Below are 16,782 nucleotides of genomic sequence, written 5' to 3' on the forward strand. Positions count from 1 at the left end.
TTTTAAGATTAAAAAAAAAAAAAAAAAGATAGTATTATTTTCAATTATATATATGTGTGCCTGTGGGTGGGTATGTGCACCTGAGTGCAGTGCCTATAGAGGCCAGAAGAGGGTGTCAGATCCCCTCAATAAGTTGTTAAGCTGCCCCACAAGGGTGATGAAAACTGAACTTGAGTCCTCTGGTAAGAGTAGTGTGAACTCCTAACTACTAAGCCATCTTTCCAGCCCCCTGAGATTTTTTAAAATTTTTATGTGTACGTACACATGCCTACATGAGTTTATGTGCACAGCACACTACAGGAGTCCACAGAGGCCAGAAGAGGGTCATAGGTAGTTGTGACCCTCCATGGGGGTGCTGGGAAACAAACCCCAGTCTGCTCAGAGTAGTAAGCACTGTTACCCACTGAGCCATCTCTCCCACCCATTTGTTTATTTGTTTGTTTGTTTTGAGTGAGGGTCTTATGTGGGCCTTGAACTTCCTATGTAGCTAAGGATGATGATGACTTTGTACTCTTCCCCCGACCCCCACCCCCCCTTTTTTTTGAAGACAGTGTTTCTCCGTGTAGTTTTGGTGCTTGTCCTGGATCTCGCTCTGTAGACCAGGCTGGCCTTGAACTCAACCTGGCTCTACCTTTGGAGTGCTGGGATTAAAGGTGTGAGCTACCACCGTCAGCCGACTTTGAACTCTTAATTCTCCTGCTTCAGCTTCCCAAGTGCTGAGATTATAGTATGTCACCATGACTGGCCCTAAATTAACTAAAAAGATTTAGCTGGGCATGGTGTGGCACATGCCTTTGATCCCAGCACTTGGGAGGCAGAGGCAGGTGGATCTCTGAATTCCAGGATGGCCAGGCTAAACAAAGAAAAAAAAAAAAAAGATTTACTTATTTTATGGTTATGTGCCTGAGCATATGTATGTGCACCATGTGTGTGTAGGTGCCTGGAGAGGCCAGAAGAGGGTTGTGAGAGTCCCTGGAACTGGAGTTGAAAGTAGTTGTGAGGCACCTAATGTAGGTGCTGGGAACCCAACCTGGATCCTCTGCAAGAGCAGCAAGTGGCCTTCAACACTGAGCTCTCTCCAGCTTCGAAAACTCAGATTCTTTTAAGGCAGGGTACCCTGCTTTTCAGACTTGAGTGTAGGTTATAATGTGTACTCAAAATAATCTGAACAGAACAAAGATAAAGATGGCAGAGTATAAGAGCAAGAGGTCACGTGTGGTTTTGAGAAATTGCATACCTGATTTCTCTGATTTCCAAATTTCCCAAAGCTACACATATAAGATTGTAAACATCAGGCACTGGAACTATTTGTAACACTGGAACCTACATAAAGCAAAATTATACTCAGTCATTTATAGTTTCCTAGATATTTCACAAAAATTTACCACATTCTTTTCTTTGTGCTATTACAACTGAGCACAGGGTCTTGCTCATGCTAGGCAAACACTTTATAACCAAGCTGTATCCCCAGCCTTTTGACCTTTTGAGATAGGGTCCTGTACATTGTTTAGGTTGGCCCTGAGCTTGTGATCCTTCTACCTCAGCCTCCTGAGTAGCTGGGATTACAGGCCTGAGCCAGCTAATCATATTCTGTTTAATTCATTCAGATTAGTCTAATAAGTGAGTTCTAAGCCAATGAAAGACTCCATCTCAAAAAGCAAGATGGACAGCTTCTAAGGACTGACATGTGACACACATGTGATGCTGTCCTCTGGTCCCCACAAACACATGTACTTGAACTTAAATACATAGTTGTACCACCTGCACACTTAAATATAGAGAAAGGAAGGAAGGAAAGAAGGAAGGGAATGAGGGAAGAAAGGAATAGAAAAGAAAACTAGTTCATTTGGTGATATTTTGCTTGTGATCTAACACTTGCCTGAAGATCAGAGTGTGGCGCTAAATCACTAGTTAGCCATAGAGGCCAGGCAGTGGTGGCCCACACCTTTAACCCCAGCACTTGGGAGGCAGAGGTAGACAGATCTCTGTGAGTTCAAGGCCACCCAGGGCTACATGAGATTGATCCAGTCTGATAGAGAAACAGAGCCAGGCAGTGATGGCACACACCTTTAATCCCAGCACTTGGGATCTCACACCTTTAATCCCAGCACTAGGGAGGTAGAGACAGGAAGTGATATGGCTGGGTGGAGAGAGGAATAAGATGGAGGAGACAGGAGCTCAGTGCTCTTCCAGGCTGAGGATTCGGGAAAGGTAAGAACTCTAGTGGCTGGCTGCTCTGCTTCTCCGATCTTTCAGCATTTACCCCAATATTTGGCTCCGGGTTTTTATTAAAGCCCATTAGGATTTGAGTTACACATTCACATTTAGGGGCTGGCTGGAGGTGAAGTTCAATGGTAGATCATAAGCTTAGCATGAATAAGGCCCTAGGTATAATCCTCAGAGAAAAAAGGAGATTTTATTAGTCACTGAGCAGATAGATGTTCAATATTACCTCTGTGCAAAGCCCAGTGTTCAAAGCTATGGGCATAGGAAGAATAAGGAAAAAGTACAAATACATATAAAGAATATATAGAAAAGCCAGGCATATGGTGTATGGCTATAACCCCAGTACCAGACAGGTAGAGGCAGAAGGGCCAGGAGTTCAAGGAAAGCTTCATTATATGAAGTGGCCAACCTGGGCTACATGAGACCCTGTCTCAATACTCCCCTCTCACCAAAGAAAATAAGTAGAAACAAGAGAATGTTCATATGGATTTAAAATCTTAAACATAGGGACTGGGAAGGTGGTTCAGCAGGTAAAAATACTTCCCATATAAGCCTAGCAACCTGAGTTCAATCCCTGGTGCTCGCATTGGAAGGAGAATGATTACTGAAAGCTGTCTTCTGATTTCCATAGACGTTCTGTGGCATGCACACACACCTCCCCCAACACATTAATAATAATAATAATAATAGTAGTAGTAGTAGTAGTAGTAGTAAGTAGTAGTAGTAGTAGTAGAAGTGGTGATAGTAACAGTAATAACATTTCTAACTAGGATTGTAGCCACATTAGAGGCATATGAAGACGAACAGATAATATGTAGAAAAGAGAACAGGGCTTTGGTGAAGGGAAGACACACAGCTATCAGCAGTTTAGATGGTAGAATAGACACAAATGCAAGCTTCCCAACAGACCCACTGTAGAAATCTACTGCATGCAAGCATGATGAAACAAAGTATGATGCTAATGCTGGAGCTGAGATGGTGAGCATGTGGCACGAGATGTTTCATAAACGCTTGAACATGATTCTGCAGTGAGTAGTCACAGATCTCTGCTAAGCTGTCTATCCACATCGTAAATCCATCTTTCAGGTCTAAGGATTGGACATACCTCTGTGAAGTGCCAGGTATGAACTTTTTCCCATTGCAAAGTATCCAAGGGTTTCCAAAGAGAAACTACATCTTCACAAGCAGTTATGATACAAGGCTCCTTAGCAGCAGCTCTTTCCCACCACACGGCACTCACATCCACAGAACAGGAACTGGAAGGATTCTGACCCAGAAGGATAAGTTATGTTAACGTTCCGTTTAATGGAAAGAGTAAGTATGAAAAGTGGTGAGTTGTAAAGATGAGAAGAAATACCAGCTAAGTAAAATGAAAGTTTAAGCAGGTTATAAGAAATCTTTATAAAATTTTATGTCACAAAACAAACAAAAAACCCAAAACCATCTACCAGATTTACATCATGATAAATGTAAAAATGTCTTAACTCCAGAACTAAATAAAAGGTTGTAGACTATGTAATTCTAGAATGGAATACATTCTGATTTAGCCACAAAAAAAGAGAGCCCATAAGAACTTACCTGTTTGGAAATTGAACATCCCAGTGAACAACTCACAAGTTAAAGAGAGAATAAAGAGTGGAAGCCATATACTATACGCTTTCTTTAAAGGCAGGGTCTCACCGTGCAACCTTGGCTGGTCTAGAACTTGAAAGGTAGATCAGGCTGGCCTCCCAAGTGCTGGGATTACAGGCATGCACCACTTTGCTCCACTTCAACATGCCATTTTTGATTAGGACAAGGAGAATACTATGTGTCAAAACCCGTAATCATGGCCCAAACAGTTGTTTTCAGAAAGAATAAAATAGATTGCAAACAGCCCAAGAAGTTAATAAAAACACAAACCAAACAATGAGAACAAAGTAAAAACAATGAATGAACCAGGTGTGGTAGTGCATGGCTGTAATCCTAGTACCAGAAAAAAGAGGCAAGAGGGTCCTGAGCTTAAGACCAGCCTAAGCTACACACCAAGACTCTACCTCTAAAACAAAACAAAACAAAACCAGTACAATCAAAACCTAGTTGCTGCCGGGTGGCGGTGGTGCACACCTTTGATCTCAGCACTTGAGAGGCAGAGCCAGGTGGAGCTCTGTAAGTTTGAGGAGCATGGTCTGCAGAGCGAGATCCAGGACAGGCACCAAAACTACACAAGAAACCCTGTCTCAAAAAAACAAAAAAAGAACTAGTTGCTTTTGAAAACAAACATAAACAAAAAAGACACATTTTTAAAGTCTGATGCAAGAAGAAATTACCTTCAGAAATGGAGGAATAAGGACTAGAGATGTGTCTTATTTGGCAAAGTACTTGTCTACTGCATACAAAGCCCTGGGCTCAATTCCCAGCACCCAACAAACTGGACATGATGGAACATACTGTTGAACATGATGGAACATACTGATGGATCTATACAATTCCAGTAATCCCACAACTTGGAAGGTAGAAGTAGAAGGATCAGAAGTTTAAGGCCATCGTTAGCTAAATCTGGAGAACAAGGCTGGTCTTGTATACTTAAGACCCTGCCTTAAATAAATAAATTAATTTTAAAAATAGGAGAAAGACAAACATGGTGGCAGACACCTTTAATCCTAGAACTTGAAAGGCGGAGGCATAGGCAGGCTGGTCCTTTGTGAGTTTGAGTTATACCAAGTTATACCAAGCAAGTTCCAGGATAGCCAGGGGTACACAGAGAAATCCTGTCTCCAAAAACCAAAAACAGCAACAAAAGAATTGTAACCTTTAACATATAAATTTGAAAATATGAACAAAATGATAAATCCCATTTGAATCTAAGGCATTTAAATTGACCTGAGTTGAGGACACCATGAGAACATGGCCCACAGAATCAACTAAGCAGGGCTCACGGGGTCTCACAAAGACTGAGTGACAATCACAGACCATGTATGGGTCTGAGCTAGGTCCTCTGCCTATATGTCATGGTTGTGTAGTTTGGTGTACTTGTGTGATTCCTAACAGTGGGAGTGGAGGTTATCTCCGACTCTTTTGCCTGCTCTTGGGGCCCTTTATATCCTACTTGATTGCCTCACCCAGCCTTGATGTGAGAGTTTGTGCCTAGTCTTATTGTGACTTTTTATGCTGTGTTCAGCTGATATTCCTGGGAGGCCTGCTCTTTTCTGAAGGGAAATGGAGGAGGACGGCATCTAGGGGGAGAAGGGAAATGGGAGGAGGGTTTGGGAGAAGTGGAGGAAAAGGAAACTGAGGTTGGGATGTAATGCATGAGAGAATAAATAAAATACATACATACATACATACGTACATACATACATACATACATACATACATACATACATACATAAAATTGACCAGACACCAGCTTTGACACAGAGCAGAGGTGCTACTCCCATGTACCTGCTACAGAAAAGGAGCCTGGATCCCAGAGGCCAATCTGCCTGTAACTGGCAGCAGCACTTCTGTGAGTCTGAAGTAATTAAAACTTACTGTAGCAAAACCCAGAAGTGAAATTTTCCTTTCTTGAGAGTTTACTGTATTGCCCAATCTGACCTTGAAATTGATAGGCAGTCTACACTGGCCTCAAACTCATGGTCTACTTGTCTCTTGAGACACTGTGTGCCGCCACACACAACCCATTTTCTTATAAATCATGATTCTTGAAGAATGTTACATCATTTAGCAGGAGAGGCATGAATGACTCCTGTCTCCCTCCTTTCTCCTCTGTCAAAACATCTGATTTAAATAAATTATGCAGCTCAATTAAATAAACTTAAATTCAATTTTAAAAATTAAGCCAGGTGTGGTGGAACATGCCTTTAATTCCAGCACAGCACTTGGGAGGCAGAGGCAAACAGATCTCTGAGTTTGAGGCCAGCCTATAGTGAGACCCTGTCTCAAAAGAGTTAAGTTGCTCCTGGCAGTAACTTAGTGTATAAATTTCAGAAAGGTAACTCAAAACATAACTACAACTAAATACTGTGATAAAGAATTAAAATCTGCTTTTCTGCATCTGTTTTTCAATACATTTAATATTAAACAAACAAGAAATTAAACAGCTCTGTGATAGAATTCTTTCCAACCTTCTCATCAACTCATTCAATGTTTCTCATGTAATATACAAGGCACACATAACAGGATATTCTTCTGACCTTGAACTTTGAGACCAACTGTAGGCTCCCTGGATTCAAGCTGTCTCGAGCAGGGAGGTCTGTGATTTCAGTCTGTGGAGATAAGTCACAGTGTGAGTTTACTTTACGTGATGCTCGTCTTTCTCACTCACTCAGCAGCAAAGCTATCTCAGATGTTACTTCCTCTACTAACAACACAAAGGCAAATCAACTATCTCATTAATGACAAAGAGAATAGGACCCTCCTTCTATTTTTAAAATACATAATTTAGGGTGCTAGAGAGATAGCTCAGCAGTTAGAAACACTGGCTGCTCTTCCAGAGGACCCGAGTTCAATTCCCAGCACCTACATGGTACTAACAACTGTCTCTGACTCTAGTTTCAGAGGATCTTACACCTTTCACGCAGGCAGAACACTAATGAACATAAAAAATAAAAATAAAAAGTTAGTAAAGAAATACATAATTTAATTAGCCTTAATTTCCCCAGAATGAGCATAACGTTTACAATGAAGTCATTTCAAACAAACAGCAAAAAAATCTTTATAAATACTAAGAGGCCAATGGTGAGAAAGTCATGCTGTCCATATTCACTAAGACATTTCATCCTTTCAGAGAAAATTTCACAAAGGAAATGACTGTACCTGTTCAATGGAATGTTCATGTAACTCGAGGCATGCATTTCCACAGAGCTGATTTTCTCTGAAAGTGAATGACTCAATGGGTAGAGGTGTTGCCTGGGGGCCAGAGTCACTGTCACAGGCAGGTTGTCCTTGCCTACCTGACACATGCAGGTTGGTATCCAGTTTTGGTGAGCTGGCTGAACTGTTGCATTGTTTGTTATTAGCAAGACTGCTTGTGTCTCCAAAGTGAGAAGGTTGGGATGTAGGGCAAGTCTGTCCAACTTCAGCAGCTACATTCTCACTGGTTGCTTGGGAGGCAAAAGCTGGAGTCTTGCCTAAGATGGGGAAAGCAGGTGAAGATGGGTAGGCCGAGGATCTGGCACTGTGGTTAGATGCAGCCGTGTCTGTAGGCGTGAAAAGCACTATGGATGAAGAAATGCCCTTGGTCCTTTGCTGCCTTTTCAGGGTTGGCCCTGGATGCTGTGCTTCCACTGATGGAGCCATGAGTTTCTCCTCCAAGTCCTCCATTTCTGAATCTATCTGCAGTTCCTCCAGAGTGGCACAATTTCCTTCCCTAGGAAGCCTCTCTCCATAGTTTTTTGAGTCAGATGACTCAATCAGTTTTTCTGAATAGGACTTCAATTTTTCAAGCTTAAGAGGCCCAAATTCTTCATCAGGTAACTCGAAGTCTGTGATATTGAAAGAAGACAAGTTGCCTTAAAATTCAGATTTTATTCTGATGGTGCAATGAAAGCATTATCATTACTCCAAAGCAATTATTATTTTAATATTATTTAATATTTAATATTATTTAATGTAGATATGTGTTTTCACATGTGTATGTTCGTTCACATGCATGTCAATGTTAGGTGGTATCTGCAATTGCTCTCTACCTCATTTTTTTAGGACTAGGTGTCTCACTGAGCCTGGAGCTTGCTGATTCAGCTAGCCTGGTTGGCCAGCAAGCTGTTCAGCCACAAAAAGGAGTGAAGGACTGAACCACTACATCATGGACATAATGCTAAATGAAAACAAACAGATGCAAAATGCAAAGGTCATACATCACATAATTCCATTTCTCTGAAGTATCTAGAATGCTACCTATCGGGTCCCAGATATCATGCAGTAAAATGGTAGTTGCACGTGGACTGGGAATGAGAAGAAAGCAGATGCTTAGTGGGCATGGGCTTCCTGTGGAGTAATGAAATGTTTTTGAAGTAGAGATGGCAACTGTGTAACACAGTAAATCAGCAAATATCACTGGATTGCTCACTTAACAACAAACACTTAACTTTGTTATGTGAATGTCACCTCTAGAAAAAGTTTTTTATTTATTTTTTGTTTTGTTTTGTTTTTTTCCAGACAGGGTTTCTCTGTGGAGTCCTAGCTGTCCTGGAACTCACTCTGTAGACCAGGCTGGCCTCGAACTCAAAGATCCACCTGCCTCTGCCTCTTGAATGGTAGAATTAAAGGCATGTACCACCACACTCGGCTCTAGAAAAAGTTTTTAATTTTCGAAGATTGATATTGTTTATTATTTTACCATCTTTATTATAACCATGTCTCTGGGGCTGGAGAGAATGGTTCAGAACATGTACTTTGGGGCTGGAGCAGTAGCTTAGAGATTAAGAATGTTTACTGCTCTTTTAAAGAACCTGAGTTTGATCCCCAGCACTCATATCTTGTGGCTCACAGCCTGTAACTCCAGCTCCAACATCTCTGGTCTTGGTAGGTACTTACATTTACATGTACAGACATATACATATACACACAGTTGAAAATAAGAATGTGTACCGCTCTTACAGAAGGCCAGAGTTTGGTTCCCAGAATGCACATGGAGCAAGCAGTTCACAATTGCCTGTAACTCGGGCTCCAGGGGATCTGATGCCCTCTTCTGGCCCCTTCAAGCACTACAGTCATATAAACAAACCCACACATGTGTACACATAAACAAAACCACAAACACATCTCTTCTCTGACCCCTTAAGAAAGCAGCACCAGGCTGAGTGTGGTGATACAAGTCTTTAGTCTCAACAAAGACAGAGGCCGGCACACCCTTTAGTATCAGCAGTCAAGGGGCAGAGCTAAGGAATTTTTATGAGTTTCAGGGCAGTCTGGTCCATACACAAAGCAAACCAAAACCAGAAAGCAGCACCAAATCCTTGGCTGTTTTTTATTGTTATTAAAGAAGGGTTTTTTTTTTTTTTAAAGATTTATTTATTATGTATACAGTGTTCTGCCTGCATGTATGCCTGCAGGCCAGAAGAGGGCACCAGATCTCATTATAGATGGTTGTGAGCCACCATGTGGTAACTGGGAATCAAACCCAGGATCTCTGGACAAACAGCCAGTGCTCTTAACCTCTGAGCCATCTCTCCAGCCCTTAAAGAAGGTTTTGTTGCAGGTTTTTTTGTTTTATCTTTGTCATGAATGATGCTTTAAAAACATCTCTAACAGGGGACTGGAGAGATGGCTCAGAGGTTAAGAGCACTGGCTGCTCTTCTAGAGGTCCTGAGTTCCCAGCAACCACAAGATGGCTCAAAACATCTACAATGAGATCTGGTGCCTTCTTCTGGTGTGCTGGCATACATGCAGGCAGGATATTGTACACATGATAAATAAATAAATCTTTTAAAAAATCCCTAGTAATATCAATTTCACATATGAATTGTAAACTTGATAATGGAAACAGAAAAAGTTTTTAAATGTAGCTCAGTTTACCAAAACCATAGCAGGGGACTGGAGAGATGGCTCAGCAGTTAAGAGCACTCCAGTATCCATACTGGGACTCACAACCATGCATACTCTCTTCTGGCCACCACTGGCACTGCATGCAGGTGGTATACAGGCATACAGGCAGGCCAAACACATAAGGAAAATAAGATCACAACAGACCATTTCTAATTATATATGTTTAAAAAAATGTCTAACTAGGCAAGGTAGCCCGGCACTCAGGAGGCTAAGGCAGAAGGAGTTCAAAGCCAGTCTGAACTAGATACTGGGAATCTGTCTCCAAACAAAAAGTTTCTAGATTATTATTGGAGTGCATACCTTTTTTCAGACAGAGTCACACTATATAACGCTGGCTGGTCTAGAACTCACGAGACCTGCCTGCCTCTACCTCAGTTGTGAATAATGGTATGCAATACCACGCCTGGCCTTCTTTTTTCTTAAATTTTTATATTGTTGATTTAGATAAGGAAAAGTGCTATGCTTACTATTCTTAAATGAATGAATTATAGCTTATAAACCAACATCTGTGTTCAATGGCTGCCTATTTATGTACAAAGTTTTATGAGACCATGGTAAGTTACATATTGTCTATGGCTGCTGCTGCTGCACCACAGCAAAATAGATGAGAAAATGGCAAGCAAATTATTCACTATCTAAATTTGAGGTATTTGTTCATTCCCTATTTAAAGCTGTAGTGATCCTGTTTTTTCTGTTGCTTATCAAGTATGATTTTCTGAGGAAATGAATAAGAAGCTTGTTATACTCTTGCTTACTATTCCAAAAATCTTATATTCTACAGACCACAGTTATATTATCCACAAAAGTTCCCAGGCTTTCTATTACATGATAGAGTTTTTCTGTAGTTTTACCTAGTACATATTCCATTTTACTTCAAAACACCTCTATTAGATTCTACCCATGGAAAGATTGTGCTGTACTTAAACAGGTATTAGTTTGATAAGCACCCAGTATGTTTCGTTTGCTGTGTAAGTTTCAAACATACCACTGAACTCGGGTGCCACATTGCCATGTTTCAATCTTAGCTCTACCATTTAAAGTCAACGAACCCTCTCCCTGCCTTACTTTCCTCACTTGAAAGTGGAGTTAAAAAGGTTCTACTTTGTATAGGGCAGTGATGATTCAGTAAGTTAATAGTGTACAGCATTTCCAAGTATCACGTACACAGTGATGATTAGCTGTCATATCAACCATCATCAAACACAACCCAATTTGTAATCAACTTTCTTCTTACCATTAATAATCACTTTTCCATTTGGACACTTAGGCTTGGTGAATTTGCCCTTGGACATGTTAACACCCAGTGTGCTGCAAGGAGGGAAGAGCAGCTGACAATGAGCTAGTGTGGAGACTCGGACTGATTTTCGTCTTCCTCTGTGTCCTCTACCAGGTAGCTGTGTAGTGGTTTTCCTGGATTGGCTGTCAGCCTCAGCAGGTCCTGTGGGAGAGCTAGCCTCAGCTGACGAGATTAGTTCCTGAGAGGGACTTCCTGAGCTGGACTGCCCTGTGCCTGTGTCCAACATACTACTTTCACTTTGCTCAGTTTCTTCATCGGAGAGGACTGCATTCTTAGTTGCTTTACTTTTATTTTTAAGCCCTTTCTTCTTGATACCCAAGTGACTTTGAATTACAGCTTCCAGAGCTATTTTCCTCTGACAGTCTGACATCCGACGGGTAGTTCTAACATAATATTCTGCAGGAAACAAAAGGCCTTCAAGCATTGTACAAGAATGTATTTGGCTTTCTGTGGAAGGAGGGGAAACTGCTGCTGGGCTGTCCTTAGACGGCCCTAGAATTTCATCTTCCTGAAGATTCTCATTTCTACCAACAACAACGTGACCCGATTTTAAAGACTGAAAGTTTTGGGTAGTACCTGCTGGCAAGTTACTGTGAGTGAGATCATTTAGAGAACATGAATTCCTTGCCTCTGAATTAGGACTTCCTGGCAGCTGATCACTGGCATTCACAGTTTTATTTACTACTGGGTTATCTGTAACTATAGTCATTTTTCTGCCTTGTGCCTCCAGGTTTATGGATGAAGCTGGGCCCTGAAGAGTAATTTTGCAGTCACTGTTAGGAGGTGTATGTTCAAGGTGTTGACTGTGATTGCTGTCTGACACAGTACAGGAAGGAACTGTAGTCTCCATGGAGACATTATTTCCTTTTACAAGTGTATCAATATCCTTTTCTGATTTGCCAGATGGTGAAATTAATAAATCCTCTCCATCAATTTCTGTATCAAGGCATGGAGGACCAGGAGGTTTAGACTTCAGACTTAAATGGTGCGTCTCTTTAGTTATTGGGGACCTAGGACTTTTGCTGCTGATTGCTTCCTGTGTCTTTCGTTGCTTGTCAGGGTGTACGAGAGAATTAAGGTCAAGGAAAGACTCTTTTTCCTGTGAAACAGATGTCTTCTTCCACTGCTTCTTTGTTCTCCCAGGCAGTGCATTCTGCCCTTTCTTACCACCAGGGCTGCTGATGCCATGCAAAAACTGTTCCTGGATGTCACCTGTTCTTTGTGTATGGAACACTTCTTCTTCTTGGCCATTTTTATGGTTAAAGGACTGAGGTTCAACATCAAGGATCACAGCGATGTTTTCTCCAGTTTCCTCATCAAGATGGTTGATTTGTAATGTATCACAAGGAGAGCCTTCGTTTATAGGTTCTGAGGGGGAAAGTATATATGAGACTCAGTAAGTCCACTCCCAGATAGTCTCTCAAGAGAATCAAAAACAGACTCACGCAGAAACACAGACATAGCCATTCATGTGGCATTACCTTTACAGTTAAAAGGTGGCACTGGGCACGGCGGCCCACACAATCCAAGCACTACTACTGAGGCTGAAGCAGAAGGACTGCTTCATGAATATGAAACCAGCGTAGGAAACATTGGCTATGTGGCAAGATGCCAATTAAAAAATCCTAACTAGGGCCGGTGGTGGCGCATGCCTTTAATCCCAGCACTCAGAAGACAGAGACAGGTGGATCTCTGTGAGTTCGAGGCCAACCTCATCTACAGAGTGAGTTCCAGGACAGGCTCTAAAGCTACAGAGAAACCCTGTCTCGAAAAGCCCAAAGAAAAACAAACAAACAAACAAACAAAAAACCCCTAAAAATAAATAAAAAAATAACTAAGAGTTAAAAAGTCATTTTTCTAATACTAAAACATTGACTATAGTTCCTAAAATTTGAGGAGAAAAAGAGCAACTAAATAGACAATCCAACTTAAGACACAGGATATCATTTGAATTGTGTACCATGAATTTTGTATTATTTAAGAAGTCTACTGCTTATTATCCATGGGCTGTGAAAAGGTAACATCAGCCAGTTGAGGAATGAATACAAAGCAAGTGTAAGTGAACAGGCTAATTTACCAGAGCGGCTTAGCTGTGGGGAGATTTCCTGATGGGGCACACAATCTTCTATTGCTTTCTCAGAGTTCTTAACCTTCTCAGCTCTTTTGGCACGCTAGAGAAAACAAAAGCAGCCCAAGAAATCAATTTTCCTTAAAGCTGTATTACTGTCAAGAACCTTTCTTCCCATTAGGTGTGATGGTACACACCTGTAATCCTAGCATCCAGAAGGCCAAGGCAGGATTGCGGGTTTATTTATTTTTATTATATTTTAATTATTGTGTATGTGTGTGTGTGCATACACTCAAATACCCCTGTGCCTTAGCATTTTAGTGGAGATCGAAGACAACTTTCCTTACACCACGTTGGTCCTGGGCATTGAGCTCACTTTGTCGAGCGTGGCAGCGGGTGACTTTACCCTCTGAGCCACCTTGCGTGGCCCCAGGTTTATGCGTTTAAGTCCACAATGGCCTGACTACATAGTGAGGCCCTGTTTCAAAACCAAAAACCAAACCAAAACAACAAACTCTTTTGTGCAACACCTTAATTTGACAGAATATGATTCACTCACCTTAAGACGAGCAAGTGTCTTGCTGTATTCCTTTTTCAAAAATGCTAACTTTTCCTTCAACTAGAAGAAAAACATTAACAATTTTGAGCAGTGAAAAGGTGGAACCAGAGGAAAGGGATGTGGTACTCAGCAGGCCTGAGATGGCATATGGCAGTGTGCGGTGCTCAGCAGCATCCCTCAGCAAGACTCAGTACAGGGAAGGGCAGTTTCCCCAAATAGACCTTTTCATAGTTCCTACAAAGTATCAAGCTCTCTCAGACTTTGCCATGATGGTTTCCTGTCACCTGGAGCAATTCATCCCTTTCACAATTCCTATGGATTCCTCAAGCCTCAATGTGCAGGACTACTTCCCCAGGGTAGTCTTCTAGGTTCTTGTTCAAACCCAGTTTAGACATTCTCCCGTTCTTCTGCGCTCTTCTCAAAATTTACTACACCACACACTATGCTGTCCATTTTCTTCTGTCTCCCCATCACTTTGAGAAACAGGGAGGGGCTCTTACCACAGTCAATCAACCAATAAATGCTTTTTATCTATTAATGGCGCAGGAACTTACAGTAGTAACGCCCCCTTCGCACCCCTCCCCCCCAGTGATACACACAGTGTCAGATATCTATCCCTGGTGCTTGAGGTACAAGGTGGTTAATTTACTTGTAGTAAAGGATGCAAATATGCAAGACAACAGATAAGATTTCACATGGTAATAAATACTTAGATTAACCTGGGTGATATGAGCAACTAGCTCCCTGAAGGCACTACTTCAAGGAGTGTAGTCTTGGAGGCATTTCTGAGGTCTGAAGGAAGGAACTAAGTTTGGGGAAATGGGGGACGTGTAGTTACTTTAGGCAGCACAAGCAGGACAGCTTCACGGTGGAACGGGTTCATATGTTTGAAGAGATGCTGCAGAAGAGAGCCCGCGAAAGAGGTGGGGCTGTCACTGCTGAGTTCCCAGCTAGGGGCATGGCTGGCATTCCACACAGCTTTTGTAAATAAATTGAACTGTATTATGCCAAGTTATTAGTCTCTCAAAGTGTAGATTCTTTGTCTGCTTGGCTTCTGTGGTTGGAAATATTCTCTCAGCAGCAAACCACCCTTATCTTCCTGCCCTTTAGGAACCTTTAAACTGGTATTCATCCTTCAGACAACTGTTGGATTTCTACCCTTAGTGTATTCCTTTTAAAACAAAACAATGGGGGCGGGAGATGTATTTCATTCACTTGGTAGAGTGCTCATCTAGCATGTACGGAGCCCTGGTTTTGAGTCTCAGCACTGCATAAACCCAGGTCTGTGGTAAACACCTGTAATCCCAGCACTTGGGAGGCAGAGAGGACAATCAGGAGTCTAGGGCATCCTTAGCTACCTAGTAAGTCCAAGACGAGATTGGGATATGACACCCTGTCTTAAAATCAACAACAACCCCACAAACAAAAAAGCAGCAAAAAAAGCTACAACAAAAGTTGCAAACAATGTTAACTTTTCTTAATTAATCACTTCACCCTCAGTTTCCAGGGCGTTTTGTGGACTCTAGTACTTCTGCCTTCAAGTCACCCCAGTCCCCATCCATTTTCAGTCACACAATAATAAAAATTGCTGACACTTTCATATGTGCTTCAGTTGGTTCTAAGGACTTTTGCGACTTTAATGTCCATTAGCTCGATTAGCACTCACAATAACCCTAACAGATGGATATAATCACCCTCATTTTATAGATATGTAAAATGAACACAGAAGAAGCAGTCTCTCCAGAATACTGCAATTTGTAACTGCTCCATTTAAACTCCCATAAGAAGGGCTTAGAGCAGCTGCTCTCAACTTGTGCATGGAGACCTCTGGGTGGTGGGACAGTCCTTTCACAGGGGTGGCCTAAGGCCACCGAAAAACACAGATGTTTACATTATCCATAACAGTAGCAAAATTACGGTTCTGAAGTAGTAATGAAAAAGTTTCATGGTTGGGGGTCACCACGACATGAAGAACTACATTAAAGTGCCGCAGCACTAGGAAGGTCGAGAACGACTGTCCTAGAGTCTGTGCTCTCAACCCCGTTGTTGTCTCGTCCTCAATCTTATCAATGTGCGGGACTTATCTTGTTTATTTGTAAATGATCTTTACCACCGATAGAAGGTAAGACAGGATGGGAGAACAAATTAATGTGAATTCCAATTTTGCACGGCAAGCACAAGAACTTGCAATCTTTAAGTCTTGCAGAAGAGTAATATATTGAACCCTAAAGAAATGAGAGCACTTCTAAACTATAGCCTACTATATTATATTTACATGCACAAACATACATCATACCAATTCATTATATGTAGTATTTATATTAGTCTTCCTGTCGTCCTGTTCTAACATGGGTCTTAAACACGGAGAAAAACAGAAGTTGCAGAACCAACCAGAGCATACATCATGAACACCTCCCTCTCCAAAATATACCTATTACTTGTGGAGGTCAAGACCCAATATACAAACACGAAAATGTTAAGTACAAGAATGTTGAACGACTTACGTGAGTGGGCAGGGGTAGGGTGGGAGAGGCAGAGGGTGACGGGGCGGGGGGGGGGGCCTTTAGGTTTACCTACATTTAAAGTTTTACAACTAATATTTAAGCAATGTCATTAGAAGTTACGTGCTGCTAATTTGCATTTTAAGCTCCGCCACGTGAGGCAGCGCGCTAGTCTCAGTGACTTCTCCTAGCGGGTAGGTCGGGGGACACTGCCTCCCTCGGACTCAGGAACCAGGCTTGAGGTCCTGGGGTTAGAGCCCGGCCGGAGTCACCCTTCCCACAACCCGGGCACCTTTTCCTTCTCCGCACAGCTGAGGGGCTTCCCGGGAGGCTCTTCCATCCGGATGGAAGCCGAACGCAGGGAGCAGCCGTCGCCAGCCTCGGGCCTGTGGTCACCGGGACCCAGCCAGACCTTCCTGGGCCCCGAAGGATTCCCGGGAAGGAAGCAGGACCTAGCCGAGCCTCAGCGCGTGACGAGACGGGCCACTCGGATCCCGCGCGCTTCCCACTCGGGCCAATTAAAGCCGCCGCTCGCTCTGCGCATGCGCAGCTGGAGACCTCCGCGCGACGGCGTGGGGCTGCTTAGAGGAGAGCCGAGCAGTCG

General features: G+C 42.3%; 1 protein-coding gene across 4 annotated transcripts in view; it reads right to left on the minus strand.

Moving 5' to 3' along the window:
• Palb2 (partner and localizer of BRCA2) overlaps positions 1-16,769 on the minus strand; it is a 30,533-nt gene extending 13,764 nt beyond the window's left edge. The window contains exons 1-8 of one of the 4 annotated variants that reach the window (XM_076551669.1): positions 16,471-16,769; positions 13,678-13,737; positions 13,128-13,221; positions 10,988-12,418; positions 7,161-7,691; positions 6,402-6,473; positions 3,332-3,493; positions 1,238-1,323 (exon numbers count right to left, since the gene is read on the minus strand). In XM_076551669.1, coding sequence (XP_076407784.1) covers positions 1,238-1,323; positions 3,332-3,493; positions 6,402-6,473; positions 7,161-7,169 — 329 coding nt within the window. In that variant the 5' untranslated portion in view covers positions 7,170-7,691; positions 10,988-12,418; positions 13,128-13,221; positions 13,678-13,737; positions 16,471-16,769. Of the gene's footprint in view, positions 1-1,237; positions 1,324-3,331; positions 3,494-6,401; positions 6,474-7,023; positions 7,692-10,987; positions 12,419-13,127; positions 13,222-13,677; positions 13,738-16,470 lie in introns of those variants that run through there. The other 3 variants (XM_006980344.4, XM_076551661.1, XM_076551664.1) reach the window with 3 other exon arrangements.
• Positions 16,770-16,782: the final 13 nt, after the last annotated feature.

Source organism: Peromyscus maniculatus, chromosome 1, assembly GCF_049852395.1.
Source record: "Peromyscus maniculatus bairdii isolate BWxNUB_F1_BW_parent chromosome 1, HU_Pman_BW_mat_3.1, whole genome shotgun sequence".
Classification (NCBI taxonomy): Eukaryota; Metazoa; Chordata; class Mammalia; order Rodentia; family Cricetidae; genus Peromyscus; species Peromyscus maniculatus.